Source organism: Canis aureus, chromosome 27, assembly GCF_053574225.1.
Source record: "Canis aureus isolate CA01 chromosome 27, VMU_Caureus_v.1.0, whole genome shotgun sequence".
In the NCBI taxonomy this organism is placed as follows: Eukaryota; Metazoa; Chordata; class Mammalia; order Carnivora; family Canidae; genus Canis; species Canis aureus.
The window spans coordinates 20,586,488-20,609,609 of NC_135637.1; the positions used below are offsets into that span (position 1 = coordinate 20,586,488).

The 23,122-nt window shown below is 42.2% G+C and overlaps 1 protein-coding gene across 1 annotated transcript in view; it reads right to left on the reverse strand.

The window, feature by feature from the left end:
• Positions 1 to 812: 812 nt before the first annotated feature.
• LOC144299632 (piwi-like protein 1) overlaps positions 813 to 23,122 on the reverse strand; it is a 29,101-nt gene continuing 6,791 nt past the window's right edge. Inside the window, exons 4-21 of the mRNA XM_077875020.1 lie at positions 21,357 to 21,485; positions 20,552 to 20,766; positions 19,679 to 19,797; positions 18,968 to 19,048; positions 18,459 to 18,656; positions 16,535 to 16,646; positions 13,868 to 13,994; positions 13,538 to 13,655; positions 13,050 to 13,164; positions 12,388 to 12,575; positions 11,794 to 11,866; positions 9,455 to 9,655; positions 9,212 to 9,315; positions 6,557 to 6,627; positions 6,002 to 6,158; positions 5,221 to 5,346; positions 3,945 to 4,092; positions 813 to 3,796 (exon numbers count right to left, since the gene is read on the reverse strand). Coding sequence (XP_077731146.1) covers positions 3,680 to 3,796; positions 3,945 to 4,092; positions 5,221 to 5,346; positions 6,002 to 6,158; positions 6,557 to 6,627; positions 9,212 to 9,315; positions 9,455 to 9,655; positions 11,794 to 11,866; positions 12,388 to 12,575; positions 13,050 to 13,164; positions 13,538 to 13,655; positions 13,868 to 13,994; positions 16,535 to 16,646; positions 18,459 to 18,656; positions 18,968 to 19,048; positions 19,679 to 19,797; positions 20,552 to 20,766; positions 21,357 to 21,485 — 2,399 coding nt within the window. The 3' untranslated portion in view covers positions 813 to 3,679. The remainder of the gene's footprint in view (positions 3,797 to 3,944; positions 4,093 to 5,220; positions 5,347 to 6,001; positions 6,159 to 6,556; positions 6,628 to 9,211; positions 9,316 to 9,454; positions 9,656 to 11,793; positions 11,867 to 12,387; positions 12,576 to 13,049; positions 13,165 to 13,537; positions 13,656 to 13,867; positions 13,995 to 16,534; positions 16,647 to 18,458; positions 18,657 to 18,967; positions 19,049 to 19,678; positions 19,798 to 20,551; positions 20,767 to 21,356; positions 21,486 to 23,122) is intronic.

Here is a 23,122-nt window from a genome sequence, read left to right on the forward strand (position 1 = left end):
ACATTGGGCTACCTGCTTAGCGGGAAGCCTGATTCTTCCTCTGCCTACTTGTGCTCTTTGTGTCAAAATCTTTCTAAAAAAAATAATAAAGTTACAGATTGGGCTGTGAGGGCAATCTGGCTGGGACCTCTGTCACCCATTGATCACCAAGGTTGATGATTCCACTGATCTGGCTGGCTAGGCAGGTGCCCCCTTCCAGCCGCACTGCTCCATATGCCTCCCTACGGAAGCTGTGCGCTTGGTGGGAGAGGACGACCTTCCCCCATGGAGGACTGTTCTTTCAGCAAGGCTACAGGAGTAGGAAAAAAAAAAAAAAAAAGAGGGTATAGGAGTAGCTGTGCTCCTCCGCTAGAACCTCCAAACACGATCACAAGGTCCCTCTGCACAAGAACACAGGGTAGTCCTTCCTGTGTTCTTCCAAGACTCCAGACACATCCAAATGAAGCACTTCGCGTGGCAACCTGCCTTTCTTAAAAAGAAAAATTGCGGATGGACATCACCTAACAAAATAAGGACATGATCCTGGCTTATCCAAGTGGTCCCACCATCATCACAAGGGTCATTAAAAGGAGTGGGGAAGGGGACACCTGGGTGGCTCACTCGTTAAGTGTCTGCCTTCAGCTCAGGGCGTGATCCTGGAGACCCGGGATCGAGTCCCACATCGGGCTCCCTGTGTGGAGCCTGCTTCTCCCTCTGCCTGTGTCTCTGCCTTTCTCTCTCTCTCTCTCTCTCTCGAATAAATAAATAAAATCTTTAAAGAAAAAAAGAAAAAGTGGGGAAGAAGGGCCAGTGTTAGAAAGGACAGGGGAATTAATCAGCCATTGCCGGCTTTGAAGGTGGAAGGGGTCACGGGGCAAGGAATACAGCCAGCCTCTAGAAGGTGGAAAATGCAAGGAGATGCATTCTCTCCCAGCACCTCCAGAAACACACACACTGCTGACCTGTTTATTTTAGCCCACGCCAGACCTCTAACCTACAAAACGAAGATATTACATTTGTGAGGTCCGCAGGTGCTAGGTTTATGGTAATCAGTTACAGCAGCAAAGAAAACTGATACAGGCATTGCCATAGTGATAGACTTGAATTATCACCATCATTTCAACAGATAGAGAAAAAGCATTTGGCAAAATTCAACATCCATTCATGATAAAGACTCTCAGTAAAATAAAAATTAAGACCGTCAACCCAATGATGGACTCTTAGAATCTGCAGTTAACATGACAGTGATGAAAGCCAACATTATTTCCAACAGCAGTTGGTAAAGATCGTAACAAACAGGGTCATCGCTCTAGATTTCCTTACACTAGATATTGGTGCTATGTTCTTCTGTGCCTCGCCCTATCTTCAAAGCTGTTCAACATCCTTTTCTGGAATTTTGTCCTGGTCTCTGAACTGTGCTCAGTAGGAGGTTTGAAACATATATATTTTTTTCACAACTGCCAGAGTCAGGAAGTTCATTTTTCTTATATAATCCATTGCTAGTTTGGCCAAATCCATTCCTGAAAGATCTTTAATTAGTTCCTCAACAGGGCAGCCCAGGTGGCTCAGTGGTTTAGTGCCACTTTCGGCCCAGGGTGTGATCCTGAAGACCCGAGATCAGGTCCAGTGTCAGGCTCCCTGCATGGAGCCTGCTTCTCCCTCTGCTTGTGTGCGTCTCTCTCTCTCATGAATAAATTAAAATCTTGAAAAAAATTAGTTTCTCAACCTACTCAAGCAATGTGAAACTAGGCACTATGGTACATTATAGAAATATAGTTTATAAGCCTTTGGGACGATCAGTCTCTCTCCTAGAAATGTTGACTATCAGCCACCTTCTCCTAATTTATAAAGTGCTAGAAGGGGGGAATGAATTCAGATAGTGCTTTAGTCACAAAAATATTTCCATGTATCTTAGAAAACCAACAGTGTTTTTTTTTCCTAGTCTGTAGATTAAGGAGACTGAAGACCAGAATAGGTTTTTAAAATAACAAGACCTGATTCAATGATTTTAACATGAAGACCTTCATTGAATCACATCATCATTATAAATTTGTAAATCTAGAAGTTTTTGTATAGTGTTAATGATTTATATTGTACATATGGGAAACATTCAGAAAGTTTTAGTAACCATTTTTAATTTGTTCATTCCTTATTTATTTATTTATGAGAGACAGAGAGGCAGAGGGAGAAGCAGGCTCCATGCAGGGAGCCCGATGTGGGACTCGTTCCCAGGACCCCGGGGATTACACCCTGAGCCAACGGCAGACACTCCACCACTGAGCCACTCCGGTGTCCCGAATTTGTTCCTTCCTATTTCTTTATAGATCTCTAGGAATATATTATCACAAGTTAAATTCTACCATCAGAAAAGAACATGTTGCCTTATCTTTAATTACGGATCCATCAGTATTCCATTTATCATTATGAGGCCAGTTCTGGTAGTTAAGAAGTTACCTGGATTACATTATGTTTTTAAATGACTTGTTTTTATTTCTCATAAGGCTAGTTCAAATTGCAAACCTAAATTGACTGACTTATCAAAGCAATTATACTGTTTATAAACATACCCTTTTTGGGATCCCTGAAGCTGATCTACTCCCTGCCAGTCACCAAAATACTATTTTATCTGGGAGTGTAAGAAAACAAAGGTTTACATCTTGTTTCCTGAATCTATTTAAAGATAGTTTTAAAAAGAGAGGGGGAAAAAAAGTATCAGTTTTCAGAAAACATAACAGCTGCATTTTAACAAATTATTCAAGACTCTTCTGATTATGGCACTGCTAACAGTAATGTCACATTTGGAACACACACAAGAGAATGAATGAAACAGAAGTGCTAATAGAACTCTACATTTCCCTTCTTTGTAGAAAAAGTGAAATTTCAGTGTTCCAAGAACTGCCAATTCTTAAACTGCAAGGCTCTCCTTATTACAGCTCCACCGAAGATAACGTTCAAATTTCCACCCTACCCTGAAGAATAATCAATACTACATACATAGGTTATTCCTTTCCTACAAAGTTTTAGGTAGCAAATAAATCATTTCATTTTGCCTTTTAGAGCATCGCTGTCCCTTTAAACATGAAGGTTTCATAAAGATGTCATTTTTCAAAAAAAGATGTCATTTTTCCAGTCTACTTGTTCATGAGACTAATGCCCAATCTCAACGATGAGTGGAGTAGCTTGCTCAAAGTGCCACATGTTCAAGTGTGGTCAATCATAGTCATGGTAACACATTTCAAAGGTTGAGTTGAAAGACACAGCCCTCGTGGTCCATTTTCCTGCTTGGAAACTAGAAGGGTTATGTTAAGTCAGTGGTAGTAGTGACAAAAGCACACACCACTCTGAATCTCCATGTGCTATCAAGAATGATTAGAATTTAAAACTATGCATCTTGGGGTACCTGGGTGGCTCAGTCAGTTGAGCGTCCAACTCTTGATTTCCGCTCAGGTCATGATCATGGGGTTATAAGGTGAAGCCGCATATTGGGCTCCAGGCTAAGAGTGGAGCCTGCTTGGGATTCTATCTGATCCCCCCTCACTCTCTGCCCCTCCCAGTTTGTTCATTCTCTCTCTCTCTCTCAAAATTTTATATATACATATATATAACTATGCATCTAGGAAGGCATTTCAGAAGTACAGCTTAAAAAGAAAAAATTTACAAATGCTGGTTTTCAACATGTCATCAGGCTTTCTTCTCTTAGTCACAGGTAAAAGAGACGGCTTGCCAGGGAATGGTGTGGTTCTTGGTGAATACTCTGGCCCACAAGGTAAGCCAGTTTGTGGGCATAGTGACAAGGAGCAGGAACTCGAATGACACCCTTCAGCAGAAAGAAGAACAAAGATTTTTTAAAACTTTCTATCTAAATTTAATGTTTCAGAGATATCAATTCAGAGGGCTCAAAAAGTATAGATTTAATGTTGAACAATCTTTGAGATCTAAAGGGAAATCCATATAAAAATACTTACCGGCAAATTATAATACATGTGGCATAGTCTGTAAGTGAGATACTGTATCCTATCTGGTGTGAAGCAAACCGTGTCGTGGATGACATTATAATGAGTGGGAGTGACAGTACCGTCTTTCACAGACTGACTCACGATAAAGAAATCATACCTGGAATCACAGAACACATGAATATAGACTATAGCTTATTTTCAGAAGAAAAAGAACATCGCAAACCTACTATCTGATGTGACACAAATGGACAGAAATCCATTGTACAGAGTTTCCTTTATACTTAGAAGCCTGCTTAACTGTAGGGGGAGGATTTGGGAAAGCAAGTCCATAAAGGGCAATGCAACCACTGACTCATGTAAAAATGCTCATGAGATTTCTATAGAAGCATCTGCGCTGACGCCTTGATGCAGAAACTTGAAACTGACACATTGGATCTGGCCACAGGGAAACTCAACTCAGAGTTCTAGGGATGGATGCTTTATGCCCCTCCCCGAGGATCAACGGAACCCATTCACACCCCCTAATAGAATTGGCAAGATCCACCAGGTTCTTGTAGATACCGGATTTCTTTTCTTTTCTTTTTTTTTTTTTTTTAATTTATTTATGATAGTCACACACACAGAGAGAGAGAGGCAGAGACACAGGCAGAGGGAGAAGCAGGCTCCATGCAGGGAGCCCGATGTGGAATTCGATCCCGGGTCTCCAGGATTGCGCCCTGGACCAAAGGCAGGCGCTAAACCACTGTGCCACCCAGGGATCCCTAGATACCAGATTTCTTATGTGTATTACGCTATGCTTTATGTTAATCCTACTTTCCCACCTGCTTTTTCCTTTATCCCTTTCCTGTCTTCTACTAGATTGATCGATGCTTGTCTTTCCTTCCTTGCTCCCTGTCTGCTGGTATGAAGGTCCTGTTTCATTTCCCATCCACGGTTCTACATTAATTCATTTGCACAATCGACAAATCTCTGCTTGACCGGAAGTTCTACCATTGCTCCTAACAACTGAAGAATCTCAGTATGTTTACAATATAGGCTTAAATTCTAAGAGAAAAAAAAAGGAAGATAGAAACCTCTAGATTCCCATGTGTATCTGTTCGTGTAATTTTTAAACCGTCTTTAGGTCAATCTATTCTCCACCAAACCACGCAAACCTTTAAAAAAAAGTTTCTATTTGAATAAAAGAGAATCTCTATCGAAAACAAAAACATTGAAAAAAATAAAATCTTTAAAAAAAATTTAAAAAAAGAGAATCTCTAAATAAATAAAGTGGGGGGGGGCTTACCATTGCCTCTTGGTCACCTCCACATCAATAACTGTTCCTGGAAGTGGGTTTTGAAGTCTTCCTTGAGACTCCACAAAAAATCTGGTGTTTATTCGTTTCTTCACCACAATGAAAGTTAGTTTGACCCTTAAAAGTAATGACAGGTGTCACCAGATGTACTGTTGTACAGAGGCTTTCAGAGTATTGAAGCACCACACACACACAGGATTCCTTAAGAAGAATCTGCGGGAGGTATAGTCCCCCCACACACCAACTTTACTGTCCTAGCTCCATGAGCCTGACTTAAGCAGTAAGAGAGGTTTCTATTCACAGACACTCACATCTTAGGGGGAGGAACTTCCTCACAAGGTTGGGGCTGCTCCTATCTGTGGTGGGAACCAGGCCCCAGTGACAAGCAGAAGAGAGGCATTCCCCAGCCCTAGGACCTACAAAACTCCAGAATAAAGAAGTTGCCTAAACACAAACCATCACCAGGCTGTGTTTATGGATTTTAATAAGTACCTGAGCTTAACAAGCCCTCCTACATCAAGGCTTGCAGGGAGATTAGAAAAAAGGAACAGGTTCTTAGGGGTTCCCTGGGGAGGACACAATCAGGGACGTTCTAGTTCTGCTCTGTCCTCTGACTTGGGTGTGGACCAGAAAGTCAAAGAATAAATTCCCCATCCAGCAACTGATGCCCTCTGTGCCATGTTCTCTCTTAATTCACAGATCATAACTGTGCTATTCCTTTCAGAGACTGAAATGTAGAGTTTACACAATCTGCACTTTACAATTTATATACCCAGAGTCTTTAGGGTACACAGATCTTAAGGAGGACTCAATCTGTGGGACTTCATGATCCATCAGTGCTTGAAGCTGACCATCCCCAACTCCATCCCGATACACAATGATAGCTTGTGGTAGAAACTGATTATGTTTACACCAGAGCTTCAGGGCAGCTGGAAGGAAACCAGAAACACGGGTGAATAAGCCGTAACTCAGAACCAACTGGCCACTGCTATTTGTAACAACTTCTAGGTTCATGTTCTTTCAATCCTGTAGTCTCCAGGACACATTCACTGCTTTTTGGTCTTCACGTGAGCTCAGTATTTCTCAACAGCACCACTACAGAAATTCTGAGCCAGATAATTCTTTGTGGGGGCAGAATGGGTGTTGCTGTCTTCTGTAGCATGCCTGGTCTCTACCCGCTAGTTGGAGGCCAGTAGCACCTCCATCCCAGCTGTTATAATGGAGCGCATCTCTAGGCATTGCCAGACGTCTCTGGGGGCACAGTGTGTCCACTGGCAGACAACTACCCAGATGGAGTCAGGCACACCAATCTTGATGGGACACTAACCTTCCAAGCAGGTTTTAAGCCCGTTCACAAGCTCTTGACCCGACTCCTGGAAAATGCACTGAGAGAACCACCTGTTTGGAGAAAAATAAGCTGTCAGTTTGAGAATATGGGTCTTAAAATTCCATTATTTTTCATCCTGAGTTAATCTAGGACCTCTGGTGGGGGGTGGGGAGTCACTATGGGTAGCTGAAGATCCAATCAGGAATCCATTCTTTGATGCCTCTGCAGAGATCGAAGCATTGGTCTCTTCTAGTACCCTAGGCATTTATTAAAATTGTGAATGCACACAAATAGGAATATGGAAGCATTCACTAACATTGGTACAAATTACACACACTTTCAATGTGCAGGACTACTGCTGTCTCATGGTGGACACCCAAAATAAATCGCCAGTGTTCCTGGAGATTGCCGCTTTCAGACTGAGGTCTTAAAAAATGGTTCATCCATAATCATGCTTTATGGGAACCATCTGCTTTGGAGCAGTAATTTTTACTTGACCACTTCCCAACAGATCAAGCAATATCAGTCTCAAGTTTCTATCCCCTGTTTTTTTAATTGCTTTCTTAATTGTATTACAATGACCTGATATAATACATTTGTCTGCTTCTTTTCCAGAATTTACAGTCTACAAGATGAAATCATGGTATGTTCAAATGCTGAGAACAGAGCAGTGGAAATGTTGTGCCAAAAAGCAAGGGTTCGCCCTTTCATGAAGATGGCACCGAAGGCGAAGAAGGAAGCCCCTGCCCCTCCTAAAGCTGAAGCCAAAGCAAAGGCTTTGAAAGCTAAGAAAGCAGTGCTGAAAGGCATGCAGTCACAAAAAAAAAAAAAAAGATCCACACGTCACCTACATTCCGATGACCCAAGACCCCGTGTCTCCGAAGGCAGCCCCAATATCCTCGAAAGAGAGCCCCCAGGAGAAACAAGCTTGATCACTATGCCATCAAGTTCCCCTTAACTACTGAGTCAGCCATGAAGAAAATAGAAGACAACAATACACTTGTGCTCATTGTGGATGTCAAGGCCAATAAGCACCAGATAAAACAGGCTGTGAAGAAGCTCTATGACATTGATGTGGCGAAGGTCAACACCTTGATCAGCCCTGATGGAGAGAAGAAAGCATATATATGTTCAACAGGCTCCTGATTATGAGCTTTGGATGTTGCCAACAAAATTGGGATCATCTAAACTGAGTCCAGCCGACTATAAATCTAAATATAAATTTTTTCACCATAAAAAAAAGCAAAGGTTCAAAATTATTTATGAACTGAATGAAATCATTTGGGGAATATAAAAGTTAATGAAAGGGAATAAAGGAAAAGGAGAGAAAATGAGTGAAAATCTCAGTGAGGGTGACAAAACATGAGAGACACCTAACTCTGGGAAACAGGGGGTAGTGGAAAGGGAGGTGGGTGGGGGTTGGGGTGACTGGGTGATGGGCACTGAGGGGACGCTTGGCGGGATGAGCACTGGGTGTTATATGTTGGCAATTGAACTACAATTTAAAAGAATTAAAAATTTAAAAATGAACTGAATGAGAGCTTAATTTCTTCCCATGATTGAAACATTATTTTCCACATGCCCTCCCACCAAAAAAGCAAACCAATATTATATTAAACTAGAATATGGCTGGAAAAGTTGAAGCCATTCATGAAAATAAAAATGGATCCCCTTAAAGAATACTCTGTAATTATACCTAGGGGGCCACAATTCTCAGGAAGCATAAAAATGACTGGTGATGGTTATACACGTGCTAATGCTCAAGAAACTAAACTGAAGAATGTGCAAACTCTTTTGAAGGTAGGTTCTACTCTAAGCACAGAAAACAAAAGTATCCCTGGAGCAAGGGAGAAACATGAGATATGGAAGCATATCTTCTTCGGCAGATCCATTACATATAGATCTGTGAAGAGCAGATCCTGTACCTATAGGATTCTGATTGTATTCCTAGGTCTGTCTTCCCCATGTGTTAATGGGGAGACTCACTGATCATCAGAGCCGCCAGTGAGCAGAAATCTAACGCTTGGAATCTGTGACTATTGTATCGCCCCTGTGATTATGCCCTATGTCACAGTTGGCTTTAGGGGAGATTTTCCAGATGGACCTTATCTAATTTCATAACCCCCTGAAAAAGCAAGATAGCAGAAGGGGGAGAGAGATTTGAAGCAGAACAAGGAGTGTGTGCTCTGGGGGAGCAGGGCATTCGAGAAGGAATATGGATGAAGTCCCAGGAGCTGAGACAGGCCTATAGCTGGCAGCCAGCAAGGAAATGAGGACCTCTGTCCTTCATCTACCAAAAACAAAAACAAAACAAAAAAGGTTCTGCCACAAGTATGTGCACTTGCAATAGGACCTCAAGCCTCCAGAGGAGAATGTGGCTTGGCCAACATGGCCAACCTGATGGCTGCCTGACACACCTACACGCAGACACAGGAGTGTCCTCTTAAGCTGCCATGTTTGTCATCATCTGTTAAGCAGCAACAGAAAAATGATATAGATCCTTCCACATCAAATGTATTTGGAGCATAACTTTGCCAGAAGAGGGAGAGAATACCCTGCCCATGGCCCTTGTCAACAAACATTAGTTAGGCCCACCTCTCCTCTTTGGCCTACAGCTAGTTACCATCTACACAATGTCTGCCTACGCCCACTCACTGCGTCAATTCTTGATTGATGCTGGACACGAAGCCTGCAATTGACTTCCGCCGATTTACAATATCATGGAAACAGTCGATACCAATGAACATCGCATTCTGTAACTGAAATTTTTAAAAAAAGGTAAGACATTGAGTTAGAACACAATAGAAGCACAATTAAGCAATTGCGTTTAAGATGGTTGAGTCTTAAATTCCACTGAACACAAGTGAAATAAAGAGAAGGCAATGAAATCCAACGTACTCCTGTCTCCACCTTCCAGAGGGCTCCTCCCATCTTGCAGTTCATCTGCTGGGCAATCTTTGTCGCAATGGTCATCAGCGTCTGGGGTTTGTCTAAGGTCCGTGCCACGACACACTGGCTTGGGGTCGGACAATTGACACACAGGTATTGTTTTATGCCATCATACAGGTCTTTCTTTTCACTGGACAGCACGCAAAGGACCTTGAAAGAAAGCAGCAACAAGACTACCTAGGACATGAAACCACAGTAATGGGAGAAGTGGATGTCACGTCAAGCAAACTACCTAGGTGGAGGAACAGAGTCTGTTCATTCAATCCACAGCTGGCCCAGGAGGGTAAAGGGTCTGGAATCCCATTCCATTCAATAATGGCGAAGGTGAGCATATGGAAGAAGAAAGAGCCTAGGAGCCAGGCACGGGCAATATGCATGAATCACTTGCACTTGCAAAGTCTTTACGTCCTGGCTATTCTGTTTCTAGGAGTTCATCACGAAGTTGACACAGAGGGTTAACAAGCACAGACTGAAACGTACCATCATCAGGAACATCACCACTTACATGATGGGTGCTGTGAGAGCACTTGCCAAGCATTGTACTTGACTCAGTTAATTCTTCAATAACCTACTGAGATCAAGACTAGTATCCCCATTTTACTAGTGGGGATAAGCAAATAAGCTCAGGAGTTATGGAAACTGTCTGATGTACAGGCAGCAGGGCAAGACTTCTAACACGTGCTCAGACCTCCAACAGGACATGGGATCATAAGAAAGAGCAATTACTGTTTGGTTGCTTTCTAACTATAATGGAAGATCCTCAATGTATTATTTCTAACATGATGATGCTTCTAGGAAGATTTTTTGGGGATAATCCTCAATCAGACTAGGGAAATTCCTTTCTCTTTACAATTTTCTTTTCACATGAATGAATGTGGAATTCTATCAAATGCATTTTGTACTTTTTTTTTTTTTTTTTTTACATTTCATCTGCAATTATTTTTCCTATAATTCACCACACTGTTTCTTTTTCTGAAGATTGCATTTCAGGCTTACTGTTACCCTAGGCCCATAGTATTCTACTTTTTCTTTTAAGATTTTTAATTTACTTATCTGATAGAGAGTGAGAATGAGAGCTATCACAGGAGGAGAGAAAGAGGCAGGTTCCCCACTGAGCAGGGAGCCTGAAGTGGAACTCGATCCCAGGACCTGAGGATCATGACCTGAACTGAAGGCAGACACTTAATTGACTGAGCGAGCCATCCAGGTGCCCCATCTCCTAATATTTCTTTAACCTCTAGCAAATCTGTTAATCATGAACTCTCCTTGTTCTTAATGTTGCCAAGCCTCCCTCAGACTGTTTTCTTCAATCTTGACAACACCAAGTTTTAACACTTCTTGCTTTTGATCTGTCATTCTGTTTAGTTTCTGCTTTTTGTTTATTTCATTCTACTTTGTTTTGGTTCACTGCGCTTAGTGCATTAAGGTTCAGATATGCTTTTCTTAAAGCACCTAATCTTTTGCGTACAGATTACACACACACACACACACCTCCATTTATTTATATATATACACATATATAAATATACATATATATTTATGTATATAAATTTATGTATATACATATACACATATATGTATATTTCAATAGCTCAATAAGTCAAGCTTTTAAGTACAAGTGCAAAATCTAGATTCTAATTTTTTCTGTGATGATTTCTGAGTAGTATTCAGAGAGTGATCAGCTAACGTATCCTACAATTTCAGCTTCTGGAATAGCATAGGCCAGTCTCCTCCTAAGAAGAGCTGTTCAAACTGATGAAAACACAGGGACTGTGCCTGTTTGGGGCTCAGCCAGTCTAACAAGGTCATAAAGAGTTATTAGGTTAAGACAGGAAAGAAGTAGGGACCCAGAGAGGTGATCTCAGCAATTGAGGCCACTTTCTCCCAAAGTGTCTGCCCACTCTCCAGTGAACATGGTTGAAAGGTCAGAGACCATGAACAGGCTGACAGCCTCAGAGACAGGAAAGGACAGAAATTGAAGACAAGTCCCTGCCAAAGAAAGGGCACTTGAGATAGATTTTGAGCGTCTACCACTCAAAATTAAACAGGTGAGATTTATAACACTACAAAGTAAGACAGCAAGCTGCTGTCAATGGGATGCCGGGGTGGCTCAGCGGTTTAGTGCCAGCCTTTGGCCCAGGGTGTGATCCTGGAGTCCCACATTAGGCTCCCTGCATGGAGCCTGCTTCTGTCTCTCCTGTCTCTCCTGTCTTCCCGTCACCGCATGAATAAATAAAATCTTTTTTTGTTGTTGTTTTTAAAGGAAGTGCTATCAAATAGACACTTACCATCTGTGTTTTGGAGGAAACATGATTTTCTAAGACAGTTGTATAGGACTGGACTGTATCACTTACTTCAAGCCTAGAAAATAAGTATATATCATCTGTATTCAAAAGGCAAATATGTAACAAACGTTTTATGCAGCCAATGGAGCACCACATAAAACAAGGTACAATGTTAAAAAAAAACTACTTTTAACTAATGGTCGTGAAAGATTTACTTATTTGAGGGAGAGCTTGTGCACATGCACACATAAGGGGAGGGGCAGAGTGAACCTTAAGCATACTCTCCACTGAGCACCCAGCACGATCTGAACCAAAACCAAGAGTCAGATGCTTAACTGAGCCACCCAGGTGCCCTGATAGTTTGTTCTTAAAACAAAAACAAGTTCAATTTTTGGCTTCCTCAGCATGTATCCCAATAGCCAAAACTATATATCCCCAAAGCCTATTTTACAGTTAATTGGAATAGATTAGACTTTGTTTACAAACCTCCATGGTTTTAATACAGTGACCAATTCCTATAATTTAATATCGTCTGACTCCACTTTACCTCCGATTTGAAGATCGGTTGTTATAGATCTTAATTTCAGCTCTACTTACATTTTTGCCTCTCTCATAGCTATGCCCATGGTGGGTGTGACTTTCCGTAGACTCTGTACTAAGGACGAGGCCGCTCCATAATTTCTCGTAGGATAGAGTATTAGCCAATGATCTAGCGACTTCACATTGAGTAAGGGTCCACTTCTGGTCTCTCTCGACCAATCTGCAAACTGTGGATGGGAGTCAAACTGGAAGACACAGTATAAGACTTCAGTTTTTAAAGAAATACCAACAAAGAGCCTTTCTATTGCAAATCCTTGCTACTTCCTACCGAAACATTATAATTTTAAACTTTGGTCATAACTGAATTACATATTCTTTCCTTAAGATAGTGGTAAGTAATACTGGGATTCTATCATGGGTTACTCTGGATTGTTTGGATTCTAGCTATTTGACTCTTAAGGATACACTTAGCATATTGTTATGCCATGATAAATGTCCAAAAACTAACCAAGATAAACTATAGAGTTTACTATATGCCAAGGATGTTACATGCATTCTAATTGAACACCTGCTTGCTCTCCCCTAGAGAAAGGACAAACAGCCCAAGAAGAGAGAGCAGTGAGTTACTGACCTGACTTTAGGTCCTCTGCATGATTATTCATTTGGCCCCAAATGACTACATGAGTAACTAGAACATGACCATTTTGAAGCTGTCTTACCGCTCTTCTTCCTTGAAAAATTCTTACTTCTTTCAAGATCCTTCCCGAGAAGGACATGAAGTTGGTATCAAATTTCAAATCCCAGAGTTGAAGTTCCCGTTGTACCTCCCTATTTCTGAAAGTTAAAATATTTCCACAGAATAGAACCAAAGGAAACAAGCAAAAGTGATGATCCATTTGCAAAATTCTCCTTTAATCTAAGATGCCTTGTTGTTTGTCTTCTGTATTGACATGTTGCAGAGAGTGGGTCTCTAGTACTTTGAAATCATGTCCTTACTCTCACATTTGTGCTTAGGGTCTTTCTATTTTGTTCTTCCCCTCCAGACCTCCTCTAACTTTGCATCGATGGAACAAATAGAGTTGTTCCCACAAGAGGTCGTTTTCTTCCAACCTGTTGTTTTTTAGTTGGAGAATCTGAGACATCAAGAGTTCTGCACGGGTCTCAACTTCAGGACACACACACAAACACACAGAAGAATAGGACTTACGTTTGTATAGTATTCATCAGTTTCCGTAATTCGTGCTGCCTTTTTTCTGGATCCAACCTCATATGAAGAGCCAAGTCTCTCATCACCCTGTAGTCTTTTCGCATTTTATCTGATAGACCTTTAAAAAGTAAAGAAGATATAGCTAAACAAGCAAGAATAAACATGTATGTGAAGAAGCCTTGATGGTTTTATCTGGAAGAGGAAGAGCCAACGGAGAGAACACAGCTCTGGGTCATTATGGAGTACTGTGAGAAGCCTGTACTTCTACATCGTAACATCTGGGGCTTGAAAGGGGTGGTCTTCTATGAGGACTGCATAAATCTGAAGTACCTGTCAGGTAGCATAGCTCAGGAACCAGCATTATAGGCTTATGGGGTGTGTCCTGTTGGCTCTTTTTCCATTTGCCTTTGCTGATCAACAGTGGCTGAGTTAGGTCGGTAACCTCTGTATTATACTGCTGCTCAAAAGAGGTGAGAAAGAACACTGGTGTGACTGTCAGCAAAGGCTAGTCAAGTCACCTAAATAGGTACATAAAAGTCTGGATCACCAACAGAGGCCCAGGGGTGTGCTAGGAAGACTATTTCCCCAAGTTTAAGAACACGTTAAAGATACTCTTAATAGTCTCTTAATTTAGATGTCCCAGGGATGACCTCTTTTTTCCCTGTAAGCACACATGGCCCAGGAGAACAAGACTCTCATAAACATTGTGTTGGGGTCACTGCACCAGCCTTCTTTAACTTGCTATAGGTAAATGTGGGACCAAGCCTTGAATTATGTATTTCTCACTATAGTACTGCCTTAAAAAATTAAGGATGTAATTAAGAACTTTGAAGAGGATTCCCACATTAATGGGGGACGACAAACCTGGTCACTCCTTGCAGCTGCAATACTACAGCTATTCCAAACATGCCCTCCTGCATCATCGAAACTTTTCCGGCAGGAAAAGGCATTTGCCAAGACATCTATCCAGAAGCTCCTATCCCTAGGCTGCAATTCCTGTACAATAAAGTGCCTTTCCTCTCCCACATAAAGTGATGGTCTGTCATAGATCCTTCCATGCTGATCAGTGAGATCCTCATCAGTCACCAGTTAGCCACATGAATTCTGGTGGGATTGGTTAAGTATCTGGAGAATGTCAAAGGAGTTCCAGAGACAAGAAGACTTCAAATCCAGTGATATCCCAGACGGATCTCTTACAACACCAACTTCTGCATCTCCACAGGAATTTCCTTGTCCCACTTTGCATTACTATGAACGCTTTTCTGCAAGCCAGGATTGTGCTTTTAAGGGCTCATCTATGGATTTCAGGATTTTTATAGATCTCATGACAACACAACTAGATTGCCATCTGTTATTATACTGAGTTCCCACCAGGACATCCCAAGACTACCCAAGTCATTTCAAAGGTCGTCTCAACCAATGACCTTTGAAGTAAAATCTGGAGAATGAGCAAGCAAATATCAGCCTGATATCCCTGTCTGCAACTCCATCAGAGGCTATGTCATCCCAACAATCCCCAAGCCAGCTCCTCACACACAATCTCCCATTGCAATAAGTGATGCCAGCCTCCACTCACTTCCTCAGATAAAGCCAGAGGCTCCTCTTACCATTACTCACTACATTTGAGCCATCAAAAGTCCTCCCGTCTGCCCCGTCCATTCCCTTTCTAATCCAGGTCACCGTTGATCACTGATCTAAATAGACTTAAGCACCTCCCCACTGGTGTCCCTGCCTCCCTTTTTACCCACATACAGTGCATTCCCTGTACATTAGACGCACATCTATAATATAAAGTACCCCATTTCATCTATCTGTATAGTGTCACTTAACGGTAAAATCCAATGCGTGTAGGTGGACAGAACTTTATACAATGTGGCTCCCACGTCCTCCTCTGACGTCATATCCTGCAACCCTGTACACGTCCCACCCGCAACTGGGTTTATTTCTTGACAGGACACTCTAGCCTTGTTTGGGATCTGGATACATCATGCCCATCCTGAAAGTGGTGTCTCTTCTCACCAATCTGCACACAGCTTGCTCCTTTCTGACAGTCACATACCAGCTACTCAGAACTTTCTATGACCAGCAGTCTAAGCCACCAGACATTCTCCATAACACCTCTTGATTATTTGCATAGATTTTCCCCAATACATGCTTTCTTCTTGTCTGCCATCTCTCTTCCTGCTACAAGGATGCAAGTTCCTTAAGAACAGAGAACTCAGTAGTCTTACCAATGTATACCCAAGTTGTATAATGAGCACTCATCACATGCTTTCAGGTTAAACAAGTAAGTACTAAGCATGGAGCACAAGTGGGGATGATGCCATAATAGCACCATATCCTTGAATGGCTGTGTACCCTCAGTGCTTCCAAGTAGCTAGGTTTTGGATTCCTAATATAATTAAGGGGGAAAAAAAACCCAGTTTATACTTTTCTAAGTTCTTTCCATTTGCTATAAATATCTCTAATTCCTTGAATTCTCTTTTATCTGCCAAAGCTAGAAAACCAACCTCACCACCTAGTGCATCTTTGTTCATGAAGTTTACTTGTTTCTTTGTGAACAAAGATTGAGGAATTCATGAGTTATGAGATTTAGCACATAAGTGACATCATTTCTGATAGTAATTGTTCATGTTTTCTTTTTGAACCAAGTCCTAGAGAGCTGAAACTTCTACGTAGGTGAAGTCCTCATATCTGAAATCTTGCCATATTTTTTTTTCAACCCAACAATCCATCAACATGTTTAAAACTATCATAGCCATGTCCAAGACTCATGAAAGAGGTCGTATTGGAGCCATTCTAGTTATGTAACATATACACAAGTACCCAAATACATGGACAAATTCATGTAAGTTATAATACCCTCCAAGAGAAACCCTGTAATATATAGATTATGACTTATGATCTAACATATGTGACTATCAGTTATACATAGGAGACATATTTGATTAAATAAGAAAAAAATATTTAGATATACTGAAATAAAAGATTGCATACCTCCCTGTAGTAGTCTACAAAGGTGATCTCAGCACCACCTGATTTCTTAAATTTGGTTCTCGGATTATCCTCCCAATTAATAGCATCCACCCTATAGGTTTTGTTGTTATACCTGTGGAATATTACAATATATGGTATTATTCCTAATGTATTCATAGCATGGGGTCAGGCAAGAATTAATAGGCTTTAAATACTACTGGTAATTGCAGGATAGATCAGCTTTATTATATTTAATATATTCACCGAGTTGTACACTCTTCAACACAACCCAAAGAAACACCACAACCATGAGCAGTCACTCCTCATGTCCACTCAACTTCCCCAGTCCTTAGATAACGGCTAGTTTAAAGTCCATCCTATACGTTTGCCTACCTGTCCTGTTTCATAGGAATTGAGTCATATGATATGTGACCCTTCCTGACTGCCTTCTGCCACTCAGCATAATGTCTTTTGAGATTCTTTCCTGCTATAGCATATACTTGTACTTAATTCCTACTTATTGCCAAATAAAAACATAGCATATCTATAATGGGATATATTATCTGTTTCAGCGGATGAACATTCACATTGTTTACACTCTTAAGCTATTATGAATAATGTCAGGTCTACAAAATTGGTACATGAATGGCCATAAGTTTTCATTTTTCTTGGGTACATAACCAGGAATAGAACTGCTGGATCATATGGCCACACTATATTTAGCATGTTGAGGAAGTGCCATACTGTTTTCCAAGGAGATCATACCATTTCACATTTATACCAGCAACGTTTGAGGGTTGGTTCCGATTTTTCACATCCTTGCTAACATTTAGTATCTGCCTTTTTAATTTTAGCCATCCTAGTGCATTTCCTTCATGGCTAATAACATTGAGTATCTTTTCATGTGATTATGGATCATTTTTATATTTTCTTCAGAGAAATGTCGATTCAGATCCTTTACCCATTTTTTAAAAGTTATCTTTTGACTTGTACCTGTTCTTTACTTAAATAGATGCAAGTAATGAGATTGAGAGAAAACATTTGCAAGTCACCTTTCTATCTACTGTTTTTCACTTTTGACTTTGAAGAACAAACGTGTTTAATTTGATGAAGTACAATTTATACTTTTCTTTTGTCATCCCTTCTCTGTTGGTGTCCTATAAGGGTTTTGCTCACCTAAAGATTTACTCCTATAGTTTCTTCAAAGACTTTTATACTTTTAACACTTACACTGAGGTCTATTTTGAGTTTATCTTGGAATGAAATTGGAGTTAATTTTGTATATTGTGTCAGGAAGGGCCAGGTGGATACCCAGTGGTCACAGCAATATCTGTTGAAAGAGTATTCCTTCTCTAATTAAACAGTCTTGACACTCTTGTTGGAAAAAAATAAACTGACTATAAACTGACTTGGGACTCAATTCTATTCCAATCTTTTCATCTGTCCTTTTGCCACTGTCTTGATTACTAGCTTTATATGTTTTGAAATTAGGGAGCAAAAGTCCTCAATTTTACTCTTAAGATGATGTTGCTAAACAACTTTCAATCCACACTCAAGTGTCTGGTCTAAAGGGAGACGAAAAAACTAACTTCAAGTGGAAATTTGCCCATAGGTTCTATATAATTAAGCCCTGATTTTTTAAAACTAGTTGACACAAAGCAAAAAATTTGGAAGGAATATATTCTGTTATGTGCAGTACAGGGTTCCACAAGATGACTGGATCAGCATTAGGAATTAAGAACGGCGAAGTCTACAAATGACACGTATCCCTCTCTCATGCAATAGACCTAGATGAGAAAAGCATGGACTGACTCTGGCCATTGCCAGGTCAGGTCAGCTTCTGAACTTTACTGAGTGGTTTGAAAACTATGGGAACATCTTCTCGGGGTGGGGGTGGTGACCAAAGTAATGGGATAGGTTTGTTGTTTTTTTAAAGCAGACTTACAGTGTAAAAACAATTGACCCGATTAATTCTTTAGAAACTTGCTCAACATCTTCCTTTTTGGTTTGTGGATCACGAAGACCTGTTATTAAATCATAAGCTGTTTGCATTCGGAGCAGTTTATGGTTCACATCAGCACAGAGGGTAATGCTGGTTTCATACTCAAGAATAGAAGTAACGTATCCAGGCCAGATGACCAGCCTGCAAATAGAACACGTTAGATAGGATTATCAAACTCCAAGCTCTGAGTATAGAGCAAGTGTCACAGGGCCCTAAAATTGGCACTTAGGAGTCCAGCCGTTTCATCTCTTATTTTTAGTAAGAAAGGGTCTTTTGAAGGACCTTTCCAATAGAGATTTACCTGCTGTGCTAGTTATACCTGATTTTTGTTAAACCACTTTTATTATCAACCACAGGCTTACACATATATACCTACATATGTATGCATGTGAGAATCTATGGGATTTAGATGTATACATTACAAACATTACATGAAACTATTTTATACCAACTTGTGATCGAAGAACTCAGTGGCCTCTTGCTTGTTATAATAGTTGCGACCAACTTGCTTCAAATTCATCTGCTTCAAAATTCTAAAAATTGAAAAATAAGTTTTGTTGAAAATGTATGAATATTAAGCATTCGGTAATACACATGAGGATACATTAGGGGGAAAAATCTGCCAGCAACTTTGTATTACACATAATAAACAGATGTACCTGGTACAAGTAAATTATATTGTGAGGTAGATATTAAGGTCCATTTATCCTCTGTTTTCCCCTCCTTTCCCTTGTATACAACAAACTGTCATGGAAAGACCATTAGGATGTCCTCCATTCCCAGAAATGAACCAAAACATCTTTTGCAGATTATGTGCCTCCAATTTGGGATATTTGTCCACCACTGTTACTACAAAATAAAAAACCAGTGCATTTGCTCTAAGGAGAAATATGCATAGGCATGCATACTCGATGTATGCTCCTCCTTCCAGGCAGGTCCAGGCACAGGATATGGGGGTAGGCAGGGAGAATACTTAGGATAGGCCACAGAACTTAAACATGTCTAGGTGAGGGGTCAAGTCCCATTTCATCCCCAAGATCCTTTGCCCTCTCAGGATGAGGAGGTGTCAAGAACAGGAAATTCTAGGAGCAAATGTCTATGTTCAATGCCACTGACACATGAACACAGTCATATCTCAAGGAAACTAAAGCTTATAAACACACCTTCTAAAGAGAATGTTGTAATAGCGTAAGCAGTCCGGTGAGTTGGGTGAGAGTTCGCTGATGAATTCAATGGTCAGCTTCACAACCTGGTTTTTCAGTAGGCTGACCAATTCCGTTTTCTGAGATAAAGAAAAAACAGGAGGGTCTAGCAGTCCTTCCAAAGACAATAAGCTCATTATTGAGCCACAAATCAATAGGTCACCTGGGTATGAAACACACCAGTGTGACACATGCAGGGACAATACAAGATTTATGAGGCTAAAGTGAGGAGTCAGAATTAAACATTTACAACTACTTTTTTTTTTAACTTAAACGAGCCCCTGTAGATGATTCATTTGGTAAATAGATGTTTATTGAAAAAATATTAAGTCCTTCTAATGTTTCTGCTGAAAGATGAGAACAAGAGAAAAACTATTCAATACTTCATCAGCACTTGACCCATATTTGCCATTGAAAACGTAAAAACAGGTATATATTTTGCTCAGATTCATTTTAAGCACTGACATGAGGCAGGAGGGAACATCAGTGACAAGCACACATGGCATGTGGGTTTTGTTACAAATCCCATGGGCAAGAGATCTTCAGGTCTCCTCAAATCATTGTACAAAATTGTATTTGCTTTAAAACAGTGAAGATGTGAGAGGAAGAGAACAAAGGTCAAGAAAATGTCTAGGGTACCTGGGTGGCTCAATTGGTTAAGCATCTGCCTTTGGCTCAGGTAGTGATCTCAGGTCCTGGGATTGAGCCCCAAGTTGTGCTCCCTGCTCAGTGGGGAGACTGCTTGTCCCTCTCCCTCTGCCCTCTTGCTGGTTCTCTCTTGCTCTCTCAAATAAATAAAATTTAAAAAGAAAACATCCAATAACAGTACTTAACCGGCAACAGTAGCTTGTGAGGTAATAATAAAGAGCTCCCATCAAATATATGGCACTCTCCGATAAATGCTTTATGCTGCAAAAGCAATTCTGAACGAACTTTTCCATCCTCGATGTCTGGCAGGTAGTCAATGTTGTACTTATATGTGACCTGCTGGGGGCGGGACGTCACTCGGAAATGGTTTGTGAATAGCTTTACAGGTCTACCCAGCGTGCCTGCAAAAATGAATCCACGTGTCAATAATGAAACAAGCAGACCGACTGTACCTAAATAATGTGGATATCCCAATACTGAAAGCCAAAGTTAGGCCAAACAAGGATATTAACCACCAAACACAAACATTTACATACAGCTGATGTCCAGAGTATGTATCATCCATTTAGAGGAGTCCTCACTCAAGCAGACATTTAGAGAGTTAAAATAGAAGATTAAAATATTTAACAAGAGATCAGAAGAAAGATCTCTAACACAAGGCTTCCAACAGGGGGAGTGGGTGGGGAGCCAGAATAATGTTAATGTTGTAATTATGTTCAGGTTTCTTTTTTCTAAAGTCTCAGTGCTTTCAAAGAGCTGGGTCATTCTGTCTTAGTGGCTATAAAAGGAAGAGAAAAATGGAGAGTCCATCTAGGACGCTCTAATTGTCTGTTTCTGCAAAATTGGGTGCCATTACAACAACGTAAGCAGATTGGGAGCTTACCTCCACTCACAGTGATGGCATGAAGCTTTACACACACTCTTAAACACAAACATGCACAGGTTTCACGTGAAAAATTCCCTCATGCTGGGTCGTTAATGGCCAGCATACCTGTTGTGGACTCTCTAACATGTTCCAAGTACTGTCGGGTATCCACCACATGGTCTCGAAAAATGCCCCCAAAACGCTTTTTCTCCTTCAGTGAGGTTGCCTGCAGTCTAGTCGCCAGCTGAAGTTCCTCTACATGGAAACGGATGTGAAAGCCATGAGTGTTATACAATAAAAAAAAAAAAGGGAGGAAACATAAAACCACAAAGGACAATATTAAACACCAGCTATTGAGTAAAACTAAATTGAGGTCGCTGGAGTTAGGAAAGAGGACTGTCCAGCAATCTAACGGGTATTTCAGTCATTGGTCACCAGAAAGGGGGAATGGGACCTGGAAACCCCTCTGAACAAGACCCCACCCCACATCAGTGGCCGGCCTGGCCAGCCCCACATCCATCCCCATGGAATTTACTTTTGCGCCAGACACTTGTTCGGAGTGCAAGCTTCAAAGCAGAAACTTTGTCCTTAGCCAGCGGCTTTATAGGCCAATCACTTGGCACCTCACTGCCCTCTCAAGAGCACTGGAGAATGCTGACTGAATAAGCAGTTTATTTTTAAGAAGTGCATGAAATTGCCTTTGATACAAAATAACTGAGACGTTCTTTTTATTAACAGCTACTGGAAAAGGCTCTATTTTTTAATTACGTTGAAATATGTATACAGATTTTACGAGGCACCATTTGGAGGACAAGACAAAGCAGTCTTTCAAATACCCTGGAAGAGGGGATTTATGAAGATGATGGAGGAGTAGGGTCCTCACCTCACCAGGTCCCCCCGACTTACCTACAGAACTTCCAAACCATCCTGAACACCTACGAATGTGACCTGAAGTTTAAAGAGAGAACAGCCGGAACTCTACAGAGAGAAAAGTTTTGGCTTCTAACAAGACAAGACAGGAAGAGGGAAGGGGGGGAAAGAGAAGGGTGGAAAAAGAAGGGGGGAAAGGGAAAGGAAAGGAAGGAAGAAGCCTGGGGGCAGGTGGGGGGTGGGGAGCTGCGGGCCAGAGGAGGTGGCTCCAGCCTGGCGGGAAAGCCTGGGCGCCCCTAGAGCCCAGCCCCGGAGAGGAGGGCGTCGGGCTGAACCCCAGGAGGGGCGGCGGAGCCCCCAGGCTCCCGGGGTCACGAGCAGACGAGGCGCGCCCGGGGCAGAGCGCCCCACAGCCCGCGGGCCGAGCTCGGGACAGCGCTGGAGCCGCAGCCGGCGGGGCCTCGGGGAGAAGCGGGGGGCGCGGGGGGCGCGGGGGGCAGGCGGGGGCTCCGGGCGGGCGGGCGCTGCGCCTGCTGCCTTCGGGCGCCCGCCGCGGCCCCGGGAGCGCGATGCCGGCAGCACAGGCCCCGGAGCCCAGGGAGGGGGACACGGCCGCGGTCCTGCCTCCCCCCCGGGGCGGGCGGAGGCAGCAGGGCCCAGGACAGCGAGGACTCCCCGGCGGCCGGCTGCCGGCCCCGAGCTGTGCAGGTCCGCGCCCCCACCCCAGAGCACCCAGGCCCGCAGGGACTGGGGACGGAGGGAGTTACGGGGGAGCAGACTCCAGGACTGGAGAGCTGGCCGCCGCCACTGCTGTGTTCCTCCCCGTGTCACCTTGTGCCTGGGACAGGCGGCGCCGCCAGGGGACAGAGGCGTCACAGGACAAGCAACTCCCCCTAAGCCCGGCACCTGGCGGGGGAGGGGGGGCAGGTCCCCAGGTGCACACACCGGAGAGTCAGCACAGCAGCCCCTCCCCCGAAGACCAGCTGGAAGGATGGGGAAGAGCAAGTTCTGGACCAAGCAGT